Genomic DNA, 11224 nt, shown 5'->3' on the forward strand with positions numbered 1-11224 from the left:
ACTTCTAATGATGCACATAACCATGTAAAGCAGTTGAATGAAAATGAAAAGATATAAGAGCATGTTCAAAATCACTTCTAAGTCGTTTAGTTCTGTTGTATGTTATTGGGCTCTCAGTTCAATGCGTGCGGCTTCAGTGGTGGGGTCAGAAGATCTCCAAATAGCTTCTCTTTTATCCAATTAAGCTGCTTTGCCCATCAAAATCTTGTTCAATCTTTTCGGTTACTTGATACATCTTTGTCACTTGTCAGGTCATTAAAACTTAACCACTCTAGGAAATTCTTATGAACAAAATTTTAAGGCAATATTATAAATATTTTTAGTATTTTTAATTAAAGTTAAACTTTTAATGTCGGTGTACAAGTGATTAATATTTAGTAATGCTTCTGAATTTTGTTCAGCCTCCAAATGCGAAACCTATTTAGATCTTAATGAAATGATTACTTTGGTTCTAATGAAATTTTGGATTTTATTGTTAGGAGATTAAGATTAAATAAGTCATAGGTTGAGAGCTGAGGATTTCTTTTGAGAACTCAACTATTAATTTAATGAACAACAATTAAAACGTAAGAAGATGCAAATAGTTGCACTAACAAATTATATTAAAAGAACTCTACTCTATTTAAACCGACACATAAGAAACTCTTTAAAGAAGAGGGGACTATAATAATGGCAAGAAATCCAACCCCCCAAACAACAACCATATATTTTCCTCTGATCTGGCAGGGTGTACAGTTGTCACAAGTCACATCAGATAAATATGTGTAAAAAACTTCAAGGTAAAGCTTCTATTTCCTATCAATATTTAATATTTTTATTATTATTTTTCCCTAGTGTGTTTTCTTCATGGGCTCAAAGCCTATATATAGAGCGGGATTTTAAGACAAACTCAATCAACGGCTCTCTTTCAGCTCTCTCTAGCTTTTCTATTGCATCCTTCTTTCTCTTCCTTTTTTCTCTCATAGTTTGAGTTTCTCTCGTACCAACAGAAGCTTCTTGCTTCCTATAACGACCTCTGCAATTTTTGCTTTTAATTTAATTAATTATAATTATTTTTCACCCCTTTTTCTTGAAAAAAGTAAGCTAGCTATGGGTATTGAGATTGAGCAACCTTGTGTGCAACTTTCCAAAGTTGCAATTTCTGAAACTCATGGGGAAGACTCCCCCTATTTTGCTGGGTGGAAGGCCTATGATGAGAACCCTTATGATGAATTAATTAACTCCTCCGGAGTTATACAAATGGGATTGGCAGAGAATCAAGTAAGTGTGTGTGTGTAACGAGAGCAAAACAATATTAAAATTCTAGTGCATGTAACTAATGAATTGATAATTGATCTTCTTATGCTGTACCTTTCAGGTTTCATTTGATTTGCTGGAAAAGTACTTGGAAGAACACTCAGAAGCATCTACCTGGGGGAAAGGAGCTCCTGGTTTCAGAGAGAACGCTTTGTTCCAAGACTATCATGGACTTAAATCATTCAGAACAGCAATGGCAAGCTTCATGGAACAGATAAGAGGAGGGAGAGCAAAATTTGACCCAGATAGAGTGGTCCTCACTGCAGGCGCAACTGCAGCCAATGAACTCTTAACTTTCATAATCGCAAACCCAGGAGATGCATTACTTGTTCCAACCCCTTACTACCCAGGGTAAGAACAAATCACTATATATTAATCACACATCAAAACATGTTTAAAAAAATGGTCTCACGTAAAACTTTAACATGATAAAACTCATGTATAAATTTCGAGTCTTTCTTTTTTCTCTCACTTAAGCTGTTGTGTACTTAAACTATGATCATTTTTGACATTTTTTTTTCTTCTTGTTTTCCAGATTTGATAGAGATTTAAGGTGGAGAACTGGGGTAAACATAGTTCCAATCCATTGTGACAGCTCAAACAATTTCCAAATCACTCCACAAGCGTTGGAGGCTGCATATAAAGAAGCAGAAGCCAAGAACACAAAAGTGAGAGGAGTGTTGATCACAAACCCATCAAACCCACTAGGTGCAACAATTCAACGCAGGGTTCTGGAGGAGATTCTTGACTTCGTGACTCGCAAGAACATCCATCTAGTCTCAGATGAAATCTACTCAGGCTCAGTGTTCTCCTCTTCTGAGTTTGTGAGTGTAGCAGAAATCCTTGAAGCTCGTCAATACAAAAACTCAGAGAGAGTTCACATAGTTTATAGCCTCTCCAAGGACCTTGGACTTCCTGGTTTCAGAGTTGGCACCATTTATTCATACAACGATAAGGTTGTGACCACAGCAAGAAGAATGTCAAGTTTCACCTTAATATCCTCTCAGACACAGCACCTTTTGGCTTCTATGTTATCTGATAAGAACTTCACTGAGAACTACATTAAGACCAATAGAGGGAGACTGAGAAAAAGGTACCAAATGATCATTGAAGGGTTGAAAAGTGTTGGCATAGAGTGCTTGAAAGGGAATGCAGGGTTGTTTTGCTGGATGAATCTTAGTCCACTTCTGGAGAAACCAAATAGGGAAGGAGAATTGGAGCTTTGGAATGCCATTTTGCATGAAGCGAAACTGAATATCTCTCCTGGGTCTTCTTGCCATTGTTCTGAACCGGGTTGGTTCAGGGTGTGTTTTGCAAATATGAGTGAGCAAACACTGGAAGTAGCATTGGAGAGAATACGTAACTTCATGGAGCGGATTAAGAAAGAGTAATGGTATTTTGATAAGTTCTAGCTATTATTGTTATTATTTGTTGCTATTTTTTATTTTTTTTAAATGGTTCTTGCCATTTTGATAAATTCTTTAATTGGGTAACAGTAAAACCCAAAATTCATACTGTAAATCAGATTCACTACCCCAAGTGTCTTAGTCCTTGTTTGCTTGCTTAACTTAAGCAAGTTAATTACTTAGGAGCTCCTTTTGTGTATGTTTAAAGTGAAATTATCGATTAATGAAAAATGTTGTGGTCCCTGAATTATATTTACTGATTTTTATGGATTAGATGATGTTATTTTATTTTGAAGAGGTTTTATCTGCATTCTAATTGTAGTTTATCAGAATCAATCTTATTATAGTATTTAGATAGCTGCCGTGTGAAAGGTTTATTATACCCACGTGTGCGCGCGTGTTTGCGCGCAACAGCTAGCAAACCAATCCCATATACTATCTCCCTACCAAAATTGGTTTTTTTAAAGGTGAGGCACATAGAATAAAAAATAATACTGTTGTAAACTAAAATACTCTTGTTTAACTACTTAAACTAATTTTAAATTAATTATCCACGAATATGATTGTAAGGAAATTGACCAGGTCTTGAAATTTTTAAATCACAATAATAAAAAAATAAAATAGAGAGTAGCTTTTAGCTTGATGTTATTGTTGAAATCATTTAGAAATGGAAACTCCTCTCATTGAGCTCTCACTCAAAGTGTGTGTTATTGTCAGGCTTATTAATTAGTACATGGAACTGTGGATAACCTGACTTGGTTAAGAACATTTAATTTGATAAGCATTTAATATTTAGGCTTCTTGTTGTGCGCGTGATGTTCCAAAACAAATACTACAGTACTACTACTATATTTAATTAATGGTCCACTGCTTCATACATACATACATATATATATATATATATATATATATATATATATATATATATGTATATATCTTTATTATATTAATAATCTCACCACCAAACTTTGAGCTAACACTGATTTTCCTTATTCTATACCACTTCTTTCGTTTTCCTTTTTATTTCTACTTAGGAAAATAAACTGTAGGTTAATAAATATAAATAAAATATTTTTTAAGTTTTTTAAGATAAGTATATAAAATATATAATAATAAATAAAAATCTAAAATAGATGTACAAATATCATTTTGAAAATAAAATAAAATAAAATGTATGACACTACCAAGTATATGAATTAATAGAGGTATGATATATATATATATATATATATATATATATATATATATATATATATATATATACACACATTCTTGTCCTTAGCTTTTATACTTCTAGTGGAGAAACGATAGATTAGTTAAGACGCAAGAGCTGACAAAACAAATTTAAGCATGGGACACGTTATTAATTAGGACCTCGCGTATGTTTTGATAAAAAAGTGTATTTAATACGGTCAACATTCGTAATTTTCATTATTACTATTTATAAATAAGGTACATGGGTTTCCTTAATTATTTTATTAACTACTTTAAGGGAATGATTTGGTTTTGATAATGATCTACTATCTACTTAATTATCGACCCAATCCTCGTTTAGTCGAATGTTTTGCATATGAATACTCGATTCAGTTAATGTGAAACCCGAATGGTCTGCACCATATTAATCAACATGCATCATCGTAACTAGAGCATGGCTTGGATTTAATCAATTAATTGTAGTCCTAAAGCCAAATAGTAGTTATTTTAACAAAATAATTAAGTAAATAAGTATGAAAGGAAAAAGTCATAGGATGTGCTTGATTGTGTTTCGGTTTATCGTTCCTCTTAAATGTTTATTATTATTTTTTAAATAATTTTTTATTTAAAATATATTTTTCTCTTTCTTATAATGATCATGCTAATAGTAAAGATATATATTTTCACAGAACTTTTTTAAATTGAAATAACAATAGACATACAAGTGTGATAATAAACACTTTTAAATTAGAAAACAAAGAAAAAATAAAATGCCAAAGAAATTAAGTAAGTTCACTAAGTTGAGATATCGTAAAAAAGAAAGAAACTGCAATATAAGATGGGATAGCACAAAAGAACATAAGTAATAGAAAATTAAAAGTAAAGAGAACCAAAATAGCTTAACGATGTTCTGATTTTTTAATTTTAAAATTTGAAAAGAGTTATTATTTTTAAAAATAAATTTTATTTTAAAAGTTACTCTTGTTAAAAAGTTATTTTTAAATTAAAAAAAATCAAAATATACAAACAATACATTTAGCATTTTGATCGAATCTTTAAACATTTCTTTTATAGTTCACTAAAAAAGTAATTTACTTTATTATATTAGCATAGAATTTTTCTTTGAAAAACAAAATAGCTTTGAGTTTGTAATAGTAATATTATTTGTTAGTATAGAACTTTAATTTTTTACTAACAATTTAATTTTTATTTGACAAGGTTTATATTACCAAAGATTAATAAGATAATAAGTAAAATCCAAGGTATGAGATAAGAATCAAGGAGATAAGGGGAAAAAAATAATGGAGAGAATATTTAAACAAAGTAAAACAAGCTTGAAAATCATTAATGAGGTTGACGCCCCGTAATATAGCTTTCGAAGGGGTTGCATGAGTATGCATTATTTGGTACGAGTTGCTCAATTTAAGATCCCCTTGTATTGAATTTCATTAATAGCCATCATGATTAATTCTATTATTGTTAATTTTGCATTGATGTAAGAATTGAATATTATGCATGACTTCTATATAAACTTATACTCTCCTCTAAAATTCGATCAATTTATGAAATAAAGTTTCATTCTCTTATGCAAGAATCCAATTACTTATTCTTTTCCTTCTCAATACCTTGCATGGACATGCTTGTGAAACAGCATGGTCGTTCGTTCTAGTTCAAAGAGCTGATCAGGTGTGCTCACATAGGCACCCTTGGAGTTTGCTTTGATGCTATCTCAGCCCTGCCAAGTAATTAACACGGGCGTGTACGATTTGGTTCTGCTATAGTCATTTTAAATTACCACTTCAGAAACAAAATAAAAAAAATGAAAAAAAATCAAAGTCATACATTAACAAATAAGCAATATTTCATTTAACTTCCATAGATAAATTGATAAACCGATGGTTTATCACAAAGCAACATACCCTTATACCTAGGAATTTTCTTCCAATGATCATGAATAGTATTTTTGGGAGCATAGAAGTTACAAATGGTTACTAAACATTTATAACTTGCCCAATGTGAATAGTACACGTGATTACAAATTTAATGAGTATTCTTCCTAAATAAATTATCTAACATCTAATTAAGGACTAAATAAAAAATGTGACTGAGTACAATTGTATCATCTGAATTAAGATTACATTAGTTTCATTAACATGATATTTATAGCCTTACTAATCATACCCATTTTGTAAAGTTTAACATTTTGAGCCACTCTAGCCAACCACTTTATCCGCTGCCATGCTAATAATCTCTCGTTCACACGTGAGATTAATTACATTATCAAAAGGCTCTTTATTAGTCGTCTGTTTGTTTGGTTAACGAAAAGGCACAACTATAATATGCCGACATTGAGATCCAAAGTAATGTGTATATATACATGCATACACACACGTATATTCATTTTCTTATAGTCGGTCAAAGCATATGAATTTATATACGTTAGATTGACTGAGATAGTCAATATAAAGTGAACGAGAAATTAATGCATGAAAATGGTGAGTCCATGTATATATAAAACATGAGCTGGACTACTTATTTATTTATAAACAGCACTGTTTAATACAATGTTAAAGATGCACCGAAAAACTTTAATGAATTTAAAATACATATTTACATAGAAATACAAAGAACGCATGCTATAGTACCTGCTTTTCTTCGCTGATTGACATCAATAGAAAAGTCGGTGAATGGGTGAGGACAAATGCGGTGCAAACGAGATTATGTGAAAATGCAGTGCACAAGAAAAGCTTGTTTGTTCCACAACGAAAGACGCCAAATGGGAAATTCCATGAAGCTATATGCCAATTTAACTAATCTCTTTTCACATTAGATTGCATTATTTAAATCTTTGCTTACATTCGTTTGTTTTGTTTACCAAAAGACAAAACTTGTTTACACTGGTCAGTACACCAAAAAGGGTAACATTTTTGTGATCTGAAACTAATTATTTTTGTTTTTATCTGGTCAAAAGCTTTGGATGAACTTAAATCGACTGAGGCATAGTGAACAAACTGCATGAGCATCGTTTCTTTGTTCCTTTTTTTTCTTGTTATAAATACAATCTGTTATGTAGAGTAATTTCAATTTCTTGTTTAATTAAAACTTTATTTTGTTTTCATTGATGTTCGTTCAAGTTCTTAATTATCAGTCTTGCACAAAGACAGTACGAAGGCCAAAACTCACAAGTTACAATATGGGTGAAGTGAGTTAACATATGCTCTTCATGTTCTGTGTATTTTTGGAAAATATTTTTTGTGCTAATCTTTTTTTTTTTTTTTTATAATTCACACCATTCTTTTTTTATTCATTTTAAAAAAATATAACTTTGAAATGTATTACACAATTTCTAAAAAATTAATTTCAAAAATAATATTATGACATATGAAAAGGTTTAAACATCAAGAACATTTAATTTCAAAAACAGATTATTGTTATTATTCAATTTCTCCATTCGTGTCCAATCTTCTTACATCAACAAGTAATTTATAAATCAAGTTTTGTTATATAATCGACTTTTGTTTTTAGTTATACTATCTTTTGTTTTGACTACTGTTGTTAGTTAAACACACATAAACACTCAATTATTAAGATTTGGAAATTATTGATAATTGGCGAGTAAAGATGTGTTTGTTTCAAGATATACTTTTCCATTTCCGAAAATTTTGAAGCAGTTATAAAATATTCTCAAGTTGATTTTTGATTAGGAGTTATTTCTATACATTACTTAACATCATTCTCATTATCTCAAACCTATAAAAAAAGATAACAAAAAAAATTCATTTATATATAATCGATAGAAAAGAATAAAATTTTAAAAAAATACTTTTATCTTATCATCAAATTTTCTCGAGATTAAAATTTTAAACTCTATAAAATACCAAATATAAGCATAATATTCTTTCTTTTTTTTTACTATTAGGATAATATTCTTTTTAAAACATGATTACTCATTTATGTGAATGTTATACACAAGAAGTCCAGGCTGTTGTTAAAGCACCAAAAACATATAACGTGGACCAATACCAAGTCTTTTGGGCTTGAATATTGATGATGGGCTTAAACAGGTGGAGAAATGTTACTTTCGGCCCATATTGTTGAATGAAGAGAAAAGAGCAGAGTAACAAAGGAAACTAAAAAAAAAGATAATAGAAATAAAACAAAACACAGAAGGTTCACAGAGAGCGTCTTCAGTGTTAGGTGCGTCGCAAGGTAGCGGCGGTGACGGAGACCAATCTGAACAATTTCCGATTACTGCATTGGTCAGAGGACAAGGTAACACACCTTTCTCTTCTCTTAGTTTTCGATCACAACATACACTTGAGATTTTATTGCCTTTTCCATTCTCTTTTTAGATCTCGTTTTCTCTTTTTCGCGATCTTGTTATCTGATACTATGTTACCTTTCATTTCATCTCTTAAACTCACTTACTTCACATATATGTATATCTTCCGAGTTTTTTTATTATTATTTTTGGTTGTGACGTCAAATGGTTGAACATTTAGGGTTTTGATTTGCCTCTCAGAACACCATTTTCCATTGAAGGGATATATTGAATAGTGAAACGTAGTCAGTTGCTGATTCTGGAGTATAATGATACTTCAATTGACATTGCAGTTTTTTTTTTTTTTGTGCGTGTTTGTGTGTACATAACGTTGTTGTATTGGGATTTTTTGAACAGCTACTATGTCTATTGCGCGAGGCTATTCTTTTGAACCTATGTTTTTTTATTTAATTGTAATGAATAGCTCCATCTTAAACCCTTTTGTGGTTACTGATAAAACATCACCTTCGATGCAAATTAATTTAGAAATATAAATGGATTACCTGAGGATTATGCCTTTCGCTATTAATTTTCCTTCTATCCTGACTATGATCAGTGGGTAGAAGAATTTATGGTGTTTAAAATACAATTATGGATTGGGAATGTTGTACATTGTTCACCTTATGTCTAATTCATTGGTTTTTTTTTTCCACTGGTCCAGGGTTTTGTTCTACTTAACTTGCTGACTTGATGGCGTCAAAGTTGCAGCAGTTGCAGTCCAAAGCATGTCAAGCGTCCCAATTTGTATCCAAACATGGAGGTGTTTACTACAAGCAGTTGTTGGAGCAGAACAAGCAATACATTCAGGAGCCTCCTACAGTAGAGAAATGCAACTTACTGGCAAAGCAATTGTTTTACACTCGTCTTGCTAGGTTACATTTTCAACAACCTTGTTTGATTGTTTGTTTGTTTTCCTTAAATGATATTTTCTCTGGCTGGTGCTGGATTCAATTTATAAATCTCTCTAATTTTATATGCTTGTCGACCATAATCCATCATAGCATGTTTCAACTTTAGGCCTTGAGTTTGAGCGGCTCATAATGTGCTTGTGAGGCATTATAACCATTATTATTTTATTCCAGTTCTTTGAGGCAATTTGCATAAATTTCTCTATATGCAGTTATTTATAGGAAAAGAGTAAAAAATGAACTCAATTTCTCCCATAAATTAAAATTAGTTTATGCACCTCATCTTATGGATAAATTATACAACGAAGCAAAACTTGACTTGCAAAAGTAAAGTTTAATTTATGCAAGAAGTTTGATTGATTTTACCTCCTTAATTCATTTTATTTTCTCCTCCTATAAGTACTTGTTAGAAAATTTATCCAAACTGTGTCTTGTTGTTGATTGATGTAATAATGTTAATTATGCTGAGAACAAAATAACCTGAGCTCATCACTTTCTGCCATAACATCAAGGTCACAAAGTCAGAGCTTGCTGCTTGTAGTTTTTATGATGAAGTGCATTTCTGTGCGTTATTTTAAATTTGCATTCACTGAAGCCTATACTGTCTTGTTAACTATGCATCTCTTTGTGTTATGCCAATGCTTGTGTGTCATTCCAATATCATTTTCTTATCATGATTGCATTTCAAATTATGTGAACATGTCTTCACCAGAATCTTTAGTGAATTATCTAAACAATGATAAAGTGAACTGAATTTCAATAATCTGTTCTGTGTGCTCATTTGTCAAAGGTGCTTACCAATTGTAGACGGTTATATATGGGGTTTGCTAGTGAGTAAAGGTAAACTTAGAAAGAGCATGTTGCTAACATGCTCGAAAATATTTAGTCTAAAAAGCTTTTCTAATTTATTTACACAATTGTATTGGTAGGTTAATTTTAGAAAACTAGTTTTATCTGAAAAATTTAAAAGACCAATTATCTGAATAAAAATGCCTGGTAGACTCTATAAAATTTATTACATGAATTGTCGACAATTTTCTCTTTTCTCTTTTTCTAGGTAATGACTGTGTTTAGGAGAGACACTAGGTTGTTAGTCAGAGATCAAGGGAGATAAGAGGAGAGAGAACTTTATTTTTGTAGAGAACAATCATTGAGAGAAGCACTTGTGAAGAGATAGAAATTTGTTTCCTTATCAATACTCATGTTTAAATTAAATAGAAAAGGTTTCTTTGTCTAAATATTTTGGTACATGTTGCTGCATGCTATTTTTAGAATTTAGCTTTACACGTGCTTGTGTGCTCATGTATGTGTAGAGATGGAGAAAAGAAATCTTGTATGTTCTATGCAAACTTTGTTTTGGCTGCTTCTGCTACTATGTTTAACTCTTCAATCTTTTGCAGTATTCCAGGTCGATGTGAGTCCTTCTGGAAGGAACTTGATTATGCCAAGCATTTATGGAAGAACAGGAAAGAATTAAAGGTTGAAGATGTAGGTATTGGTGCTTTGTTTGGCCTGGAGTGCTTTGCATGGTTTTGCGCCGGTGAAATTGTTGGAAGGGGTTTTACTTTCACTGGTTACTATGTCTGACTATAAACCACTTGAACGTGTAGATTTTAGCAGGGCTATATACTTCTAAAGCCAGCTGCTCTCTGGTCATTTATACATTTTGTGGATTATGGCATTCTGCAAGGCAATTTGTGTTCTGAATTTTTTTTTTCCATTTTGGGATAAAGGTTGAGAAACTAGCGGTTAGCTTTGATAAGCTTCAATAACCCCTTGTATTTGAGGCGGGCGTGGACCTTGCGTTGTTCTCTTATCATGTTGGAAAGCTAGTGATGATACTCGACAATGATGATGCAGGACCCTGCAATTTTTGAATATTTTTTTTCATAAATGTTTTTTTTTTTTTAATTATATGGCTGTTTATAGATGCATAAAATATTGAAATTAGAATAAAATTGAAGGCGTTTTTTGGACAGGAAGTGGTATTTGCTCTGCATGATTTTCTCTTAGGAACTTGGTCGGTGCTATAATAATCTGGTGATGAGAGACAAGTATTAAAGCTGAGCTACTTCATTAGAGTGGTTAAAACGGTGTTT

At 31.5% G+C, this 11224-nt stretch overlaps 2 protein-coding genes across 3 annotated transcripts; both read left to right on the forward strand.

Moving 5' to 3' along the window:
• The first annotated feature begins 1089 nt into the window (after positions 1–1089).
• On the forward strand, positions 1090–2687 carry LOC113855769 (1-aminocyclopropane-1-carboxylate synthase 7-like). Its single transcript, XM_027487401.1, has 3 exons — positions 1090–1260; positions 1358–1647; positions 1832–2687. The coding sequence occupies exons 1-3, from the start codon at positions 1090–1092 to the stop codon at positions 2685–2687; spliced, it is 1317 nt and encodes a 438-aa protein (XP_027343202.1).
• A 5343-nt stretch (positions 2688–8030) lies between these two features.
• On the forward strand, positions 8031–11013 carry LOC113854676. 2 transcript variants are annotated; one of them, XM_027485824.1, is made up of 3 exons: positions 8031–8168; positions 8879–9089; positions 10526–11013. In XM_027485824.1, the coding sequence occupies exons 2-3, from the start codon at positions 8908–8910 to the stop codon at positions 10710–10712; spliced, it is 369 nt and encodes a 122-aa protein (XP_027341625.1). In that variant the 5' UTR covers positions 8031–8168; positions 8879–8907; the 3' UTR covers positions 10713–11013. The 2 variants fall into 2 exon arrangements, with proteins under 2 accessions (XP_027341625.1, XP_027341626.1); XM_027485825.1 differs by having other exon boundaries at positions 8061–8155; positions 10526–10983.
• Positions 11014–11224: the final 211 nt, after the last annotated feature.

This window comes from Abrus precatorius, unplaced genomic scaffold (genome assembly GCF_003935025.1).
Source record: "Abrus precatorius isolate BTA unplaced genomic scaffold, Abrus_2018 Scaffold11, whole genome shotgun sequence".
NCBI classification, from domain to species: Eukaryota; Viridiplantae; Streptophyta; class Magnoliopsida; order Fabales; family Fabaceae; genus Abrus; species Abrus precatorius.